The sequence below is a fragment of the Primulina huaijiensis genome, chromosome 10 (genome assembly GCF_012295235.1).
Source record: "Primulina huaijiensis isolate GDHJ02 chromosome 10, ASM1229523v2, whole genome shotgun sequence".
Taxonomy (NCBI): Eukaryota; Viridiplantae; Streptophyta; class Magnoliopsida; order Lamiales; family Gesneriaceae; genus Primulina; species Primulina huaijiensis.
The window spans coordinates 209,157-228,935 of NC_133315.1; the positions used below are offsets into that span (position 1 = coordinate 209,157).

At 39.9% G+C, this 19,779-nt stretch overlaps 2 protein-coding genes and 1 pseudogene across 2 annotated transcripts; 2 read left to right on the top strand and 1 right to left on the bottom strand.

Annotated features, from left to right (window-relative positions):
* The first annotated feature begins 7,882 nt into the window (after positions 1-7,882).
* Positions 7,883-8,836, top strand: LOC140986717 (protein S40-6-like). The gene has a single exon (XM_073455043.1). It carries the CDS (start codon positions 7,976-7,978, stop codon positions 8,522-8,524), a length of 549 nt encoding a protein of 182 aa, XP_073311144.1. The 5' UTR covers positions 7,883-7,975; the 3' UTR covers positions 8,525-8,836.
* A 2,021-nt stretch (positions 8,837-10,857) lies between these two features.
* LOC140986716 (metal-nicotianamine transporter YSL3-like) lies at positions 10,858-14,249 on the bottom strand (annotated as a pseudogene).
* Positions 14,250-15,112: 863 nt separating this feature from the next.
* LOC140986544 (uncharacterized) lies at positions 15,113-16,931 on the top strand. Its single transcript, XM_073454834.1, has 2 exons — positions 15,113-15,493; positions 15,741-16,931. Exons 1-2 carry the CDS (start codon positions 15,113-15,115, stop codon positions 16,929-16,931), a joined length of 1,572 nt encoding a protein of 523 aa, XP_073310935.1.
* Positions 16,932-19,779: the final 2,848 nt, after the last annotated feature.

Consider the following 19,779-nt stretch of genomic DNA (forward strand, 5'->3'; position numbering starts at 1 on the left):
CTTCATCAAGTTGAGAAGAACATACATGAACATTCAAAAATTCATTAAGGGTCCTTTAGAGGATGAAAACGTCTTGTTTCATCACTCACTGAAGACTACATCTCCACTAAACGAGCATGAGGATGAGATAGACAAAATCAAATTTTCATCTAAGTTTTATCAAAATTTTGTAAATGGATATTTTCTGTTAAAGAACATGACAGGAAAAACTACAAGATTAACAGAAGAAATATTTGAAAGGAAAATAAAATTTTTGTGGAACAGCAAGCTACCAGTGAGTAAAGAAACTCGTCGAAAATTTTGCAAAATGGCTCATGTGAAAAGATGATCAGAAGAAATCTGCCTAAAACAAAAAGAGCTAAAATTCGGGAAAGGTTTTCGGCCTAGATCTGACCGAAAACATATTGTAGAGACAACTCCAAGTGATGAAGGTCTACACAAATCACGTTTTCCACGGGAAGGGGACCCTATAAAAGTAAAAAATTCTTTGACAAAGGTGTGGAAGATATGTGATCCAACCCACTCCATTAGTGAAGGATGAACCACTCAACCACCACAACATGACATATCACTAACTAGTGGTAGACCAACTAAAAGATTCTCTCGGCCACAAGAGACAATGCAATTCACAATGTTGAAGTCCGGATTAATCCACCAAGACTTCTATATATCAAGACATGAAATATGAAGACATAATTCAACCTCTTCTTTTTTTGTTCAAAATAAAGTTTGTAATATTTTCAGTTTACGCGTGTTGTAATTCCAACAACTATAAGTAGCTAAATAAGTTTTTACCCATCTACAGGATGTTACTATGTAATAATATATTGTATATCTGAATAAAATAATCAAGGCTTACTGCCCCTCTCATGTATTATTTCAAAAATTAAACTTCTTCACTATACATCCTGATATAGGAAACAATACAGGGTTATGCTAAGTACTGTTGAAGGGATCTATGATAGGAACCATGTGTTGCGACTGCATTGTTGGGCTATGATGAGCAGTCTGTAAAAATCGGTGGATAAGATCCGACGACACTCCGGTCAAAGAGGTAAAATATTTAGTAAACCATACGAAAACATGATAAGCTATATATATAAATAATCTGAATTATGGTATATAAGTTGTAAATCTTGTGAAACTATACGTCTTTAGGTTATATGTTTTTAAGAATAAGCTGGATGAGTATAACAATTACACATAGCAACTTCAAGGATCTGAATGATAATTTTGAAAATATTTATGTAAACAAGGAGCTCAAACAAAAATTTCATGAGTTAAAAAGTTAAAATAAATTGAAATTTGAGAATGAGGAGTTATTGTCAATTTACCCACCCTTAATACCAACTCAATTAATCATTAGTAATGTCACTTGTTTGATTAATATTTTTTTGTTGATTATATGATTTTCTGGCTATAATAAAACATACAATACACCCTATTTTCACAAGTAAAATAATATTTTTGAGTATGAGCTGAATTATATAATTTGTTTGGAGGGACACTTTTGTGATCAATTATAATAAACCCGTCCTCGTCTAAAAATTTGATGTTGTTGAAAAATTATTTAAAAATGTGTTAAATATTTGTGTTGAAAATGTGAATGTTGAATGTTGAAAATTAGGTAAAATTAGGTGTTGAATATTGAAAATTAGTGTGTGATGATGTAGGTAATGATGTATTTTATTTTTGGATTATTTGTAAAAATTTTCTATAAATAGATCTCTCATTTGTGAAGAAAATCACAATTGAGTTGAGAGAAAAATATTATAAAGTGTGTAGTGTGATAATTTTGAGAGTTTGAGATTTTTACTTTTTTACCGTAAATTTTTACTTTTTCACAACACGTTATCAGCACGAAGCTCTAAAAGTCCTCCATATTTTTCCAAGCTCCGAACAGAAGAAAAAGGTAACAAAAGTAATAATATTTATTTTACTGTTATTTATTTATTGTTTATATATGTAATATATAATATAATGTTATTGTTAGAAATAATAAAAATAATTTTTTCAAAAACTTGTTATAAATCCTGGGAGGATGTTAAGACGACATCCCACACTCCCGGTAAGGGATACGACAAGTATAAAAGCCTATAAGGTTTTTTAAACAAAATAACTTATGACACCTAATTATAATAATGTGATATGATATACATAATTATTTAAATATGACTAATATTATATACACCATATTATTACCATAAAATTATACAAATACATACATTTATTTTCTTATACACCAACGGTAATAAACGGTAACAAAACGGCTAGTTTTTGCTCTATAAATACAATCTCACAAATACATTCAATCACTCCAACTTTCTCTTCTTCTCTAAAAATTATTCTTCATCAAATTTTCGAAGAAAAAAAGAAGATGGCTTTCACGAGGTTATTTTTAATTATTTTGGTTATCATACTCACCAGTCTTGTATTTATCGGAGAATATCCTCCTCGTGTGTTTTCTTTATTTTTACGAATACTTGTACTTGTTGTTTATCCATTACTTTGTATTGCAATATTCATTAACTAATAAAATGCATCGTAATTTTTAGTACCACCATGGCAAACTTGGCAAAGCTCGAATTCATCGCTCTTGATATTACTGGGAAAAACTATATGCCATGGACTCTTGATGTAGAAATGCATCTTGAGTCATTGGGTCTAAGCGAGACCATTAAAGAAAATGGTATATCTTCATCACAAGAAAAAGCAAAAGCTATAATATTTTTACGACGACACCTTGATGAAGGTTTAAAATGTGAATATCTCATCGAAAAAGATCCCATGGCTCTGTGGAAAGGATTAAAAGAGAGATTTGAACATATAAGGGAAGTTATACTTCCGACCGCCCGTGATGAATGGAATATGTTAAGATTCCAAGACTTTAAAAAAGTCAGTGATTACAATTCAGCGATGTATAGAATAATCTCGCAGTTAAAATTTTGTGGACATGAGGTTACAGAATCGGAAATGCTTGAAAAAACATTTTCCACGTTTCACGCATCAAATATAACACTACAGCAACAATATAGAGTGCGTGGATTTGCGAGATATTCTGAACTCATCGCCTGTCTTCTTGTGGCGGAAAAGAACAACGAGCTATTAATGAGAAATCATCAGTCCCGACCCACTGGATCAACAGCATTTCCAGAAGTAAATGCTGTAAGTAAAAATGAATTTAAACCTGGAAACCAAAATCAAATTCAAAGACAAGGTTTTGGTCGAGGTCGAGGTCGAGGTCGAGGTCGTGGACGTGGACGTGGACGAGGAAGTGGTCGTGGTCGTGGACGCGGCCGTGGTTTTGAAAATAATCGAGATAGTTATTTCTATAACTCATCTCAAAATAACGTCCCAAACCATCCACAGAAAAGGCATCAAGAAAACATGAGTGTTAATGAAAATCACTCGAAAAGATTTGAAAGTTCTTGTTTCAGATGCGGCACTCCAGGACATTGGTCTCGTATTTGTCGAGCCCCTGAGCATCTTTGCAAACTTTATAAAGAATCGATAAAGGGGAAAGAAAAGGAGACCAACTTCACTGAGCGAAGTGACCGTTTGAGTGATTCAACTCATTTTGATGCTGCTGATTTTATGAATGATTTCTCTGGAAATGATCAATATGTTGGTGGGATAGAAATGAACAATATTGATGCTGCAGATTTTCTCAATGATTTCTCTGAAAATGAACAATATAGTGGTAGAATATAAATGTACAATAATTTATTTTTCATGTATTTATATGATAATGTTTTATTGTACAATTATGATATGTGTTATATTTAAATATGTATTGTCATTAATTTTTTTTCATTGCATATTTTTTGAAGTTCAAATATGGAAAATGCTATGAGCAAAGCTGAAGTTTGCATACCCGATAGTGGTACAACGCACACTATCCTCCGAGATAAAAGATATTTCTTGGAACTAAAACCAACAAAAACAACGGTGAATACAATATCAGGTCCTGTAGACTTGATTAAAGGATGTGGTAAAGCACAATTTTTGTTACCTAATGGTACAAAATTTTTGATCAATGATGCTTTATATTCACCACAATCGAAAAGAAATTTGTTGAGTTTTAATGATATATATTCCCATGGGTATGATACTCAAACAATGAATGAAGGGAATGAGAAATATATGTGTCTTACCACATATAAATCAGGAAAGAAATATGTGATTGAAAAACTACCAATGCTCCCTACTGGATTGCATTATACACATATACGTCCCATTGAATCAAACATGGTAATTGATAATTCTTCAATATTAACCAATTGGCATGATCGATTAGGACATCCTGGTTCAACAATGATGCGAAGAATTATAGAAAATACACATGGTCATCCATTGAAAGACCAGAAGATCTTTCAGAATAATAAGTTTCAATGTAAAGCATGTTCTCTTGGAAAACTTATTATAAGACCATCACCAGCCAAAATCCAAACTGAATCACCAATGTTTCTTGAACGTATTCAGGGTGATATTTGTGGACCAATCCATCCACCATGTGGACCATTCAGATACTTTATGGTATTGATTGATGCCTCCAGCAGATGGTCACATGTATGTTTATTGTCAACTCGAAATGTTGCATTTGCAAGATTACTTGCTCAAATAATAAAATTGAGGAATCAATTTCCCGATTATACAATCAAGAAAATTAGACTTGATAATGCTGGTGAATTTACTTCCCAGACTTTCAATGATTATTGTATGTCTATGGGAATCATTGTTGAGCATCCTGTTGCTCATGTACATACTCAAAATGGATTGGCTGAATCATTGATTAAACGTCTGCAAATGATTGCTAGACCAATGATTATGAAAACAAAGCTCCCTATTTCTATATGGGGACATGCAATTTTACATGCTGCTTCATTAATTCGCATCAGACCAAGTGCATATCATAAATACTCCCCATTGCAGCTTGCATTTGGTAAAGAACCAGACATTTCTCATCTGAGAATTTTTGGATGTATGGTGTATGTGCCTATTGCACCACCTCAACGAAAGAAAATGGGACCTCAAAGAAAGATTGGAATTTATATTGGTTATGATAGTCCATCGATCATTCGATATCTTGAACCACAGACAGGCGACGTGTTCACAGCACGTTTTGCTGATTGTCATTTTAATGAGGAAATCTTCCCAATGTTAGGGGGAGAACAGAAACATACCGAAAAAGAAATTACATGGTATGTATCATCATTGTTACATCTGGATCCAAGAACAAAACAATGTGAAAAAGATGTACAGCAAATTGTGCACTTGCAAAGAATAGCAAATCAAATACCAGATGCATTTGCAGACACAAAAGGGGTAACTAAATCATATATACATGCTGCAAATGCCCCTGCTCGAATTGAAATTCCGAAGAAACAAATTGAAGATAGTCATGATGTCATTAAACGCCTGAAGCGTGGAAGGCCAGTTGGTTCCAAGGATAAAAATCCTCGAAAAAGAAAATTCATAGAGAAACACAATGATCACAAAATAGAGAATGATGTTCCTGAAGAAACACATAATGATCACAAAATAGAGAATGATGTTCCTGAAGAAACACATGATGATGAAAATGTTTTGTCAGAACCACAAACTGACGAGAATCATGAAATCTCTATCAATTATATTAATACTGGAAAAATATGGAACCGAAAAGATATAGAAGAAATTGATGATATATTTTCTTATAATGTGGCAATCGACATCATAAATGATAATGAAGATCATGAACCAAAATCTTTTGGTGAATGTAAAAATCGGCAGGATTGGATAAAATGGAAAGATGCCATCCAGGTTGAATTGGATTCGCTAAATAAACGTAATGTTTTTGGACCTATAGTCCTTACACCTGAAGGTGTAAAACCTGTTGGATACAAATGGGTTTTTATTCGAAAGCGAAATGAGAAAAATGAAATAGTAAGATATAAAGCTCGACTTGTTGCACAAGGTTTTTCTCAAAGGCCTGGAATTGATTATGAAGAAACGTATTCTCCTGTGATGGATGCAATTACGTTTCGGTATTTGATTAGCTTGGCAGTATCTGAAAATTTAGAAATGCGTCTTATGGATGTTGTTACAGCCTACTTATATGGATCACTTGATAGTAATATATATATGAAAATCCCTGAAGGATTTAAGATGCCTGAAGCACAAAGTTCAAAACCCAGAGAATGTTATTCTGTGAAATTACTAAGATCATTATATGGGTTGAAGCAATCCGGCAGAATGTGGTATAATAGGCTAAGTGATCACTTGATGAAAAAGGGATATGTAAATAATTCAATATGCCCTTGTGTTTTCATTAAGAAAACAACATCCGGATGCGTAATTATTGCTGTATATGTTGATGATTTAAACATCATTGGAACAAATAAGGAAATTCAAGAAGTTGTGTCATACTTGAAAGAAGAATTTGAAATGAAGGATCTTGGAAAAACCAAGTATTGTCTGGGTTTACAAATTGAACAAAAAGAATGTGGAATATTTGTTCACCAGACAAATTATACAGAAAAGATCCTTAAACGTTTTAATATGGACAAATCAAATCCTTTAAGTACTCCAATGGTTGTTAGATCATTAAACATAGAAAAGGATCCATTCCGTCCATGTGAAGATGATGAAGATATTCTTGGTCCAGAAGTACCATATCTAAGTGCTATCGGTGCCCTTATGTATCTTACAAATTGTACAAGGCCTGATATATCTTTTGCCGTAAATTTATTGGCAAGATTTAGCACATATCCAACAAAGAGACATTGGAACGGAATTAAACATATATTCCGTTATCTACGAGGAACGACAGACTTGGGACTTTTGTATTCAAAAGATGCTAATCCAAGTATAATTGGTTATGCCGATGCTGGATACTTATCTGATCCACACAAAGCACGTTCTCAAACTGGATATGTATTTACTCGTGGAGGCACTGCAATTTCTTGGCGTTCACAGAAACAAACACTTGTAACAACTTCATCAAATCATGCCGAGATTATTGCACTACATGAAGCAAGCCGTGAATGTGTGTGGTTAAAATCAATGACTCAACATATCCAAATCTCATGCGGATTATCATTCGACGAGAAGCCTGTGATACTATATGAAGATAATGCTGCATGTGTTGCTCAAATGAAAGAAGGATACATAAAAAGCGACAGAACTAAACATATTCCTCCTAAGTTCTTCGCATTCACCAAGGAGCTTGAGAAGAATAAATGTATTGATGTTCGTCACATTCAATCAAGTGAAAACTCATCAGATCTCTTCACAAAGGCACTTCCTACGACAATATTCAGAAAGCACATATATAATATTGGGATGCGCAATCTACGAAATTTGTGAAGAATTGTTCGTGTCAACATGAGGGGGAGTTTACGTGACTGCACTCTTTTTCCCTTACTATGGTTTTTATCCCAATGGGTTTTTCCTAGTAAGGTTTTTAACGAGGCAGTATAAAAACACGTAATGTATACAATCATTATGATCATCATCACAAGGGGGAGTGTTGAAAAATTATTTAAAAATGTGTTAAATATTTGTGTTGAAAATGTGAATGTTGAATGTTGAAAATTAGGTAAAATTAGGTGTTGAATATTGAAAATTAGTGTGTGATGATGTAGGTAATGATGTATTTTATTTTTGGATTATTTGTAAAAATTTTCTATAAATAGATCTCTCATTTGTGAAGAAAATCACAATTGAGTTGAGAGAAAAATATTATAAAGTGTGTAGTGTGATAATTTTGAGAGTTTGAGATTTTTACTTTTTTACCATAAATTTTTACTTTTTCACAACAGATGTTTTATTTTTGTGAATCGTGTGGTCTTGGTAGTGGGCATCTTCAAATCAGGCGTTTGCTCCACCCCACCTCCACTCCACCCCACCCCACTCCACCCCACCCATCTCCTCTCCTTTATAAATGTGTATATAATAATATATAATTTACATTCGTATATTGCTGGTGGAAACCATGGTGGAGTTGATCGTCGGCACCGCCCGTTCATCCTCCGGCGACTTCCTCCAACAACCTCCGCTCGAGCTTTATGAAAGTGACGTCGTTTGGTCCTTCCTCTCGTCCCCCGATTCAACCTCCCCTTCTCCGCCGTTCATGCACGATCGCCGCCGCCACAATCGCTTTAGTGCTCCTCAATCCGGTCTTTCGGCCGTGCTGGGCAACGACCATCGCCGCCTTGTCAGCAGCCAATCGAAGATAATCCCAGCGTCGCCGAGGTCGGAGAATGTTCAGGTGAAATTCCACCAGTCGGCGCCGGTTAACATCCCTGTCTGGCCAAAGCAGTTTCATGACAACTTTAATGAAATTAATGACGGTGATGGTTATCTGAAGAGGTTAGATGAGGCGGAGGAGGAGGAAGATGAGAAAATGGTGCCGCCTCACGTGATCGTGGCGCGATCGCACGTGACTTTCTCGGTTTTCGAAGGCGTGGGGAGGACGCTGAAGGGAAGGGACCTACGCCGCGTTCGAAATGCGGTGTTTCGGAAAACAGGTTTCATTGATTGATTGATCGAAAGAAATTTTGAAAGATGGCCAAGGAGTAATAATAGTACTGAGTCTCCCTTTGTTGTAATTTATGTTTCTCCTTTTTTTTCCCTTCTTCTTTCGGTCTTGATCATTGTGATTGGGTGAAATTAAATTGATCATGTTTGGGGAAAAAGGTGTAGTTATGATATGGCCTTTGCCATAGAATCGAAATAATTGCTATTTCTGTGCAAACATGTATATCTTTTTCATTATTTCCGAAATAAGGAGCCAATATTGTGAACCAGAGCTGGATTTGAGCTCCATGAATGTTAACTTCCTTGATGTCAAGAAGTTATATTTTGTTACTAACAATTTTTTTATGCTATCCTACCGTACTCGGTGGTATCTTAAGCTTATATTCTTGCATTTGGAGCCTGGTGTAGCCTCAAAGGATCAAAGATACTTTATGTTTCGCTTGATCTAGCCTTCTACTGCGGAAAGTTCATGTCTTTGTGGTTCTCTATTGCTCTGTAGATATTAAAGTTATCTCTTAGATTGACTCCTGATTTGTTAACTTGAGATTCAACAGCACCTCCAAGATTGAGGAAAAAGGACATTTTGTTGAGTCGGATGTGAGCCAGGGTGAGATATCTTGTTTATAAAATTAAAGCGAGTGCATGGCCAGCAATCTTGTTTAGAGAAATAAAAACACGTGCACATGTCAGTGGTGTTGATGTAGAACGATCATTCATGTCAGCTTACAAGCACTCGCTGCACTAAGCATGGCAGAAATCTGTATCTGAGATTTTGCCGAAGATATGAGGTGCGGATTGTTTGATTCCCCATGATCTAACCTCCAAACCACTTAATATGGCTTTGGATACAATATCTCTAGTGGATTCCTGGGACCGTTGCCATTGGACGTCTTATCGATGAAGTGAGCACGTGTATTCAGTTTTATAGACTAAACTAAGGTTCAGTCATTTGCTTAAATCCATTTTGGCGTTTTATATACAGAGAAATTATGTACTTATACCTTGACGTAATGAACTAAATATTCTTCTGCTATTACTTTCGCATGATGATATGCATCAGTTGGGAAGACTCTGTATGTTTGATGTTCTTGGATAATGCGAATTGTCGGATTCACAGTTCAAGAAATGCCTTGCCGTGCTGTCTGAGAATTTATACGAGGAATGTTGTAATGTGGTTTTGGTCTTTTACCTACTCTCACTCTTATTATTTCATTGTATCTTGTATGTAGTTGGGTGTTACTTTCATTGGAAAAAGGGTTATATTCTGAAAATGACACTCTTATACTGATATAGTTGAATCTAGAGTGGGACAGAGATGCATTTTAGAAAACTGACAACAAGTGTGGTTCTATGCTGCAACACTTAATAGCAGATAACATCTGTTAGGACATGGGGTTCTCATTTACTTTTTCATTGATCAGACATAACTATCATCGTGGAATCCTATAGGTGCTTTTACTTTTCACTGGTTGCGATGTATCTTAGGATTTTCAGTCTGGAAGATAGTTGTTGCTGACGGGGATGCACCTACACTAAAGGATAACGCGGAGAATCTATCAGATGTGGAGAAATACCTGTGCTTAATCCCTTATTGATGTTCTTTCCTTTTCCTCCTTTTCTATCTTCAATGTCCTCTTACCATGCCTTTTTCTCTCCCTTCAAAATTTTCATGTCTTTCATGCCTGTTGTGTTATGTTTTGATGAACTCAACGTGCTTCTTAGCGGCATTATCAGTGCTGTTGAAGATCAATTAGGTGCACTCGTGTTTTGTTACATCCTTATTACATTTCAAGGCTTTTGATTATACATAATCGATCCTAACTTGTTTTCCTTGGTTTGGAACTTGGAAGTGTGATTTCTATCACACGTGCCATGTCGACGATAACATGTTTTGCCTTACTTGGAACTTGGAAGTAGTTTTTTTTTTAGAATGACACACAAGTTGATCGAGACTACTCGTATCTGCCGAGTACCTAACTAAGAAGTTTGTCTGATTTAAAGGTCCTTTTAGTCGTGAATTTTTCTTGCTTTTCTATCCATCCTTTAATCTTTCTGAAATTCAAGATGAAATACTATTTTGGAGAAGTCTTGCTGCTCTTTCTTTCTTTTTGGCTAACAAGGTTGTAATTAAGCTAGGTTGGGCTTGATTAGCATGCAAATGGCACCGAACTTGGGTCAAGTTGCTTAGCTTGACAAGGTCCATATACTTGAGCGTAAAATACTTGATTTCATCAAGAATCAGTCGAACTTGGGTTGAATGTTGGCGACACAATAGTTACAACGCCCTTAAATAGTAATAAAATAAATATTTATAAGAAATAATATAATTTAACACAGATAAATCGAGGAGTATATGTTCCTATGTATTAATTATTTTAGTTTGATACAACCGCTGACACCTCACTAGCAGCTCCAACAGCTTGAAACACTAGTTACCAGCACATCTAAAATTATTCTTATATCCGATAAATATAATTTGCTATCCATCTTAATCTCTATGATCGCCAAAATTGTTCGGTATTCCCATCTCAATTGTTACGCTATCCACTTCTCAATTTTGCTGATTTCTCATGAGCTCTTTCCAGGCAAGAAATTCATACAGATTGGAGGATGAACCTTAGCTAAAGCAAGTATTGATGATGGAAGAATCCACAACCCATCGCCACAAATCAAACCTGAAGCCACTGCTGGCACCATCAAACCGGCCTTCCTTCTGTCGACCTTATGCCAAACACAGACAACCAAACTCCCCACACACATATCAATAGCAAAATAACCCCCCACAAGAAATGGCACCGCCATAGCCATAGGAAGAGGAACCCATTTTCCGAACTTATTGGGTATTATATCTCTCAACAGATTAGCCAACACTGCAAACGCAAAAAACCCATAACAGAGTTGCAAGCAGTGTTGAGGCAGAGCAGAGAAGCCCTCCACTCCGAGAATCGCCATGTTTCGGTATACAAGTGCATAAGGAGCCTTATATTCACCATCGGGATTCCCCACGTCGAAGGCTGTGTAAAAGAGGAAGAATGAGAGAGGAGCCACCACACACCCAATGGCAGTCCCAATACCTTGACTAAGAATCATGGATCGAGGGGATGTTAAGGTGAGATGCCCTGTTTTCAAATCATGCATCAAGTCCGAGGATATGGAAGCAATGGATTTGATTAGGCCGCATCCGATGAGTCCTGCAACTACTCCATTGTCTTGCCCGGCTAAGGCTGCAAGAACGAAGAGAGCCACTTTCCCATAATTATAGGCCATATTCATGTCGGTTAAACCAGCACCATAGGCATTGCAGAAGCTCAGACATGGTGCAAGAATATAGGCCACAACAACATAGTACCACTTGAGCTGAGGAAACATGATTGGGATCACAATTACAGAAATTACACAGAAGAGCATGTAACCGACACATGCTATCCATATAGGAATGCTTTCTCTTACGAATACTTCGTTTCTTCACAGATCGTCCAATGGTTCGTCTTTCTTGTCTGAAACTGATGTAAGAAACATATTTATTTCAGTACAATAAAATTATAAAATCCTTGCAACTTCAAATTCTCTCCTGAGATTTTAGAATAAACCATAATCTTAGCAGCTTGCCTGATATAACAGCATTCTTCTTCTTGAATGCAGCATGCATGCTTCTGACAGTAAACAAGAGCGTCTTTAGAAAATTGTAGAGACCATCACTTAAAATAAGAGCGATAGAAATGAACACCTGCGTAAAAGTGCAAATTATTCATTTCATTTTCTGAATCAAGGAAATAATAAATCATCCATCAAGTAAAGATTTTTTCTGAACCAACCTTGTAACCATTTAGACTCTTCATGCTACTGTCCTTGATGTTTTGAGGGAACCATTCTCCCTTCTTTTCGCTTATCAATGGCCATATTACACCCCAAGAAAGCACAGCTCCAAGAAGCAAAGAAAAGTTCACAAGGTGGGAGCAAATCATTCCAGCTCCTACATACGTCATGCTGAAATCAAAGTAAAATCTGCCAAAAAAATAAAAATCGTATCACCTCTGGTTGAAGAATTGGTGTATATTAAAACGTAAACTTGCAAAGAAAGTGTTTTGTATGTACGTTTGTTTCCAAGATTTCAATCCGAACGTGGGGAAATTGACAAATCCGCAATTTTCCCCACCAGAAAAAAACCACTGAAAGAAACTCCATACGAAACTAAGTGAGAAGAACTTCATGAATCCGCGAACCTGTTTCCTGAAATTTGAAAGAGTAGAGTCATTCTCTTCAATCCCCATGAGAAAATAACAAAAATTCCCATGAAACTTTACTTGCAACTCTTCCATACAAAATCTCGACTTCATCTGTATCCATAATGGAAGGATTTAAACTTTGCTTACTTTGCCGTCTTGTCTCCTTTAGTAGTGTGAAATCCATTTATAAGAACAGCTGTTGCAGTTCCACTTGGGTAAGGTAATTTATAATCTATGATCATAACCTGCCAATCACAATCACAATCACAATCACAATCACAATCAATCAGAGAAATGTATGAATGAGGACTTTAAAGATGGCAAAGAAATCAACAAACTAAGCCATTCTACGCAATGGAGGTTTAAATAATTTCGATCGGGTGGGGCGAAAAATCACATGACGGAATTATGAGCATACCTTTCGTAGAGGAACCAAGGCAAACAACCCCACAACGCTAACCCCAAAAAGAAATCCAATCATCCAATCATGCTTAGGTTCTTTATAACCCCCAGTGGGATTCCCTTCTGTATCGCCTCCAGCCTTCACAAGTGTCTTTTCGTCCAATCCAAGAAGATAAGATCCAAAGCCACCTGATTAAACCATAACCAAACAAAACAAAGCTCAACACCATAAAGTTATGTAATCGTATTTTAAATTACAAGTTTCAGTGTTTCACACTGAAGCATCAAATAAAATGTATCCGCCTCTGCCATAAAGAAATCACATTGTCCTAGAAAATCAAAACTAATATTCAAGATTTTGAGTTTCCAACCTCCTAATGCAATACTATAGCAAGCAACAGCACAAGTCTGAATGGTTGTATTTTCTTGTTTAGTAAACGGAGTAGTCACGAAGTTGGCCTTCTGAAGAATCTTTGTCCATGTTCTTACAAACACAAAAGCAAGAAGTGCGGCTGATACATTGAGATTTGGTACAAGTCCAGTCGTGAGATTGAGCTTCATTACTATGATACTGTAAATAATCCCAATCACTAAACTAGCCACAATTCCTAGAATTGTTATCTGTTTATTCCATGGAGGAATCCTATTCATCTCCTCCGCCTGGCCTCTCGTTTCTTCCAAATCTTCATTCTCCATTTCTCTATTGTCACTGCTCACCATATTGAAGCAATTCTATCACTTTCCCTGCTTTTATTAAACAATTATCCGATTAGTTGTCGGCCTTGTGAAAAATAAAATATGCTGAGAATAAGGAAAAAAATCTGATTAAACAATTCTATCACTTCCCTTGATTTTGACAATTCTATCACATTCACTGCTTTTTTCACAAAATCTTCGGCAAATGTCAAAAAAGACGATGTTTTAGACACATTACCAACGTAAATAAATTTCATCTCATGCATGAGAGAAGAATCAACATTACCTAGCCGTTGTTTTTTGTTCCTCGGATTCAGATGATCACTGAAAAACGAATTTCTCCAAAAACCCAACAAAATAAAAGGGTTTTTTAGACACCTAAACAGAAAACCGACTTGATTTTTTGCATTTGATCGAGAAAATTATAACCTTTAAAGACTGGCAATCTTGACTCTTGTACGTACTACCATTTGCTAGTGGTAGTACGACCCGAAAAGACATTAACTTTGTACTACAAGCGCAATAAATAGAATCCCATTTTAAATTCAGTAAAATTTTCACATTTTTGGTTTTGGTAGCTTCCCTTTCTTGACTGCCTTTTTATACTCGGAAAAACATTTCATTACACACTGATACCCCAGCGATGATCCTATCAAGATCAAACCCAAACTCCCGGCCCATCTCTAGAGCCCACAGGTGAAGGGCCCATAAGCAGTCCAGGTATTCTCCTATAAATACCAGGTTTGAGCGTATGATTTAGCATTCACTATATTGTTTTCAGCAGCGCCCATAGCTGCTCCCCAAATATATCCCCAGTCTCTGACTTGAGCGTCGGAGGGGCTACGCCAGGACACCCTCCTGGCCCCCTTCTAACGGTCTCATTTGTGATTTCAGGCTCAGGATTATTTCAAAACCTGCGTCTGGATTAGTGACACTCGCCGGAATCGGACCATAAATTTCCTGTGAGTATCACTTGGCGCCGTCTGTGGGAAAACTTGAGTTGAGACGTAGAGATGGTAGGCAAGAAAGGAAGTAGAAGAGCTACCTCAGCATCATCGCGTCCTCAGAGGGGACCCGAACAGTCTCATGTTGAGACAAGACATGAACAACCGTGTCTTGAGACGAGACAGGAACAACCTCGTCAAGAGACAAGAACCGAGCAGCCCCTTCACAAGACAAGGGTCGAGCAAACCCGTCCCAATGAGAACGTGGAGAACTTGACCCTGAAGCAGTTGTGCCAATTTATCACCCGGACAGTGGATGAGGCCATGAAAAGGAAACAAGAGTCTGTTTTTGTAGAGGAACAGGCCGCTCGGCAGGAACGTGATGAAAATGTTGAAGTCCACCGGAGCAGGGTGGAGGAGACGCAACCCCTCCCAACCGGGGAGATGAGGGAGATGGTGGAGATGTGGAAAGAGATACGGAGGTTGAGGGAGCAGGTAGGAAGCAGAGCGCCGGTACCCAAGAGAAGTAGCCCTTTTTCACTAGCCATCTTGGAGGAAGGGCTTCCTCCGAATTTCCGACAATCTAACATTGGTGAGTATGATGGACATACTGACCCCGAGGAACATTTGGGGAGATTTGAGAAAGCGGCTTTGTTGCACCAATATTCAGATGGGGTCAAGTGCAGGGTGTTTCTGGGGACGTTGGTGAGGTCAGCCCAGCAATGGTTTAACATCTTGCAGCCCAACTCCATACGATCTTTCGAGGATTTTTCCGCTGCTTTCTTGCACAGATTCGCTAGCAGCAAAAAAACACCAAAAAAACTATTTGAGGCTGTTTGTGGTGAAACAACAAGAAGCTGAAACTTTGCGAGAGTTTGTCCAGCGTTTCAACAACGCAGCGTTGGCGATACCAGGGGCCACTCCTGACATCATGATAAGTGCCTTTACCCAGGGACTTAGAGGAGGAGAGTTCTTTAAATCGTTAGTGAAGAAACATCCATCAAGTTATGATGATCTGTTAGCTCGGGCGGAAAAATATGTAAATCTCGAAGATGCACAACGGCATAAGAGGATGGAGCAACGACCTGGGAGAAGTAGAGTTGAGGGAGCGGAAAGAGGAAGTAGGAAGAGAGGCGCGGCCGAGAGGGAGGATGATAAGGCTAGGAGCGGAGGACAATTATCATCCCATGTTCCTCTGGATGGGAGTCTGGACAAGGTGATGGAAGTGAGGGAGTCCGAGGGGAGGTGGGAGAAGTCGCAAAGGGTTGAGTGCAGTACTATAGTGCCTTCGGGGGATAAACGAGAAGGATCCTTATCCAGGAGTCGACAGAGGTCTCGCTCGTCCCCTAGGCGTGGTCAAGGCCCTCCATGGATAAATCAGAGGATCGGGGAGCAGAGAGGGGACGGTCGATGTCAAGATGTCCCTCAGGAGCCCGTCGAACCGAGGAGGGGAATGAATGAGGATAACCACCCTACGAGAGGAAGGATTCATATGATCTCGGGGGGTGCTACTGATGGAGACTCGGGGCGAGCTCGGAAGGCACGTGGGAGAAGGCTGGAGAACTTTGAGATATCTAGGGGTTCAGACTTACCACAAGACCCCGCCCTCAGCTTTGGGCCGGAAGACCTCCGAGGTGTTGTGACTCCACATAACGATGCCTTAGTGGTTACGGCCACCATTGCCAATTATGATGTGGCGAGGATATTTATTGATAATGGAAGCTCCGTGAACGTCTTGTTCAAAAGCACGTTGGATCAAATGAAGGTGGAGGGATTTGAGTTTGAGCCGGTCTGCACCCCGCTGTATGGGTTTGCAGAACACGTCATCCTGCCTTTGGGTAAGATGTTCATCCCTCTATCTTTGGGACACGAACCTCTGCGTATAACAAAGATGATGACATTTACCGTGGTGGGCACCCCATCCGCTTACAATGGAATTCCGGGGCGACCAGCCCTAAAGGATTTCAGAGCAGTAGCATCCATATGTCATCAGAAGCTGAAGTTTCCTGTAGGGAAGGGGGTTGGAGTCTTGTGCGGGGACCACAAGGTCGCGCGTCGGTGTTATCAAAGAATCGTGAAGGAAGAAGAAAAGAGAGGTCGCGAGCATTCGCATGGAAGCTTTAGCTCAGTCTTACAGTTGTAGAGTCATTCGGAGAAGCTTCTAAGTGGGTAACTTTGTCCTGTGGAGGTACAAGAGGAGCAGAGAGGAAAGTTGGAGAATGCGCTGGGCTGATCCTAGTAGAGGAGTCAAGGGTGGGAAGGTTGAAGCTTGATTTTTCCTGCTAAGGCCCTGCTTAGTAGAGGAGTTACGAGATGATGAGGTGAAAATTTTATTTTCCTACTAAGGCGTTGCCTAGTAGAGGAGCTAGAGGGTGGGGGGTGGAATTTTTGCTTTGCTGCTAAGGTGTCACCTACCAGAGGAGTTAGAGGAAGGGGTGTGGAATTTTTGCTTTGCTGCTAAGGTGTCACCTAGAAGAGGAGTTAGAGGGCGGAGGGGTTGAATTTTTATTTTCCTGCTACGGCGTCGCCTAGGAGAGGAGTTAGAAGGTGGAGGGGTTGAATGTTTATCTTCCTGCTAAGGCATTGCCTAGTAGAGGAACAGAGGACAGGAGAAAAATTTTCTTTTCTTGCTAAGCTATCGCCCAGCAGAGGAGCAGAGTGGAGTAGGAGAAGTAAATTTTACTTTCCTATTAAGGCATCACCTAGCAGAGGATTTAGAGGGTGGAGGTGGTGAATCTGATTTTCCTACTAAGGCATTGCCTAGTAGAGGAACAGAGGACAGGAGAAAAATTTTATTTTCTTGCTAAGGCATCGCCTAGCAGAGGAGCCGAGTGGAGGAGGAGGAGTAAATTTTATTTTCCTACTAAGGCATCGCCTAGTAGAGGAGATAGAGGGTGGAGGGGTTGAATTTTTATCTTCCTGCTAAGGCATCGCCTAGCAGAGGAGCTGGAGGATGGGGTGTGGAATGTTTGCTTTCCTGCTAAGGTGTCACCTAGCAGAGGAGTTAGAGGGTGAAGATGTTGAATCTGATTTTCCTACTAAGGCATTGCCTAGTAGAGGAGCAGAGGGCAGGAGAGAAATTAAATTTTCCTACTATGGTGTCGCCTAGTAGAGGAGTAGAGTGAAGGAGAGAAATTTTATTTTCCTGCTAAGGCATCGCCTAGCAGAGGAGCGGAGTGGAGGAGGAGAAGTAAATTTTATTTTCCTACTAAGGCATCGCCTAGTAGAGGAGATAGAGGGTGGAGGGGTTGAATTTTTATTTTCCTGCTAAGGCATCGCGTAGCAGAGGAGTTAGAGGATGGGGTGTGGAATTTTCGCTTTCCTGCTAAGGTGTCACCTAGCAGAGGAGTTAGAGGGTGAAGATGTTGAATCCGATTTTCCTACTAAGGCATTGCCTAGTAGAGGAACAGAGAGCAGGTGAAAAATTTTATTTTCCTGCTAAGCCATCGCCTAGCAGAGGAGCAGAGTGGAGGAGGAGAAGTAAATTTTATTTTCCTTCTAAGCCATCGCCTAGCAGAGGAGCAGAGTGGAGGATGAGAAGTAAATTTTATTTTCCTACTAAGGCATCGCCTAGTAGAGGAGGTAAAGGGTGGAGGGGTTGAATTTTTATCTTCCTGCTAAGGCATCGCCTAGCAGAGGAGGTAGAGGATGGGGTGTGGAATTTTTGCTTTCCTGCTAAGGTGTCACCTAGCAGAGGAGTTAGAGGGTGGAGGTGTTGAATCTGATTTTCCTGCTAAGGCATCGCCTAGTAGAGGAGTTAGAGGGTGATGGTGGATAATCTTTATTTTCTCGCTAAGGCCCTGCTTAGCAGAGGAGTTACGAGATGATGAGGTGAAAGTTTTATTTTCCTGCTAAGGCACCGCCTAGCAGAGGAGTTAGAGGGTGATGGTGGAGAATGTTTATTTTCCTGCTAAGACGTCGCCTAGCAGAGGGGTTAGAGGGTGATGGTGGCTACTCGTTATTTTCTCGCTCACGCCCTGCTTAGCAGAGGATTTACGAGATGATGAGGGGAAAGTTTTATTTTCCTGCTAAGGTACCGCCTAGCAGAGGAGTTACGAGATGATGAGGTGCAAGTTTTATTTTCCTGCTAAGGTACCGCCTAGCAGAGGAGTTAGCGGGTGATGGTGGAGAATGCTTATTTTCCTGCTAAGGTACCGCCTAGCAGAGGAGTTACGAGATGATGAGGTGCAAGTTTTATTTTCCTGCTAAGACGTCGCCTGGCAGAGGAGTTAGAGGGAGATGGTGGAGAATGTTTATTGTCCTGCTAAGGCATAGCCTAGCAGAGGAGGTAGATGGTGAGGATGTTGAAATTTTATTTTTCCTGCTAAGAACTATTTGGCAGAAAAGTCAAGGGCACGGGGAAGTGGAAACTATTTCCCTTCAAAAGCTTAGTAGAGGACTTGGAAGGGGGGGGCGACGGAGGCATACTGTGTTGGAATATGTTGTTTGGTTTGTTGTTAAGGAGCATGGTTTGCCGCTGCGACAATTGCGGGAATCGACCGGCCCGGTCAGGTTACGTGGGGGGTTGGGGGCAACGCCCCCAAACGCTATTCAGAAATCACACAACCCTTCGCAAGGGAATATATCAAAATTATCAACGTACTGGACGATAATGGGCGATACCAGCACTCGGGCGCGAGCGCGGCACAGGGGAGGGGCGAGCGTGGCACGCCGTGGGGCGAGCGCGGCGTGGGGCGAGCACGGCGTGGGGCGAGCGCGGCGTGGGGCGAGCACGGCGTGGGGCGAGCGCGGCGTGGGGCGAGCACGGCGTGGGGCGAGCGCGGCGTGGGGCGAGCACGGCGTGGGGCGAGCGCGGCACGGCACGGGCGAGCGTGGCACGGCGGGGGCGAGCAAGCGACGAGCGAGGAAGCGAGGGGCGAGCACGGCTCACGGCGAGGGGCGAGCGTGGCACGGCGTGGGCGAGCAAGCGACGAGAGAGCAAGCGAGGGGCGAGCGTGGCGCTCGGGCGAGTGTGGCACGGCGTGGGCGAG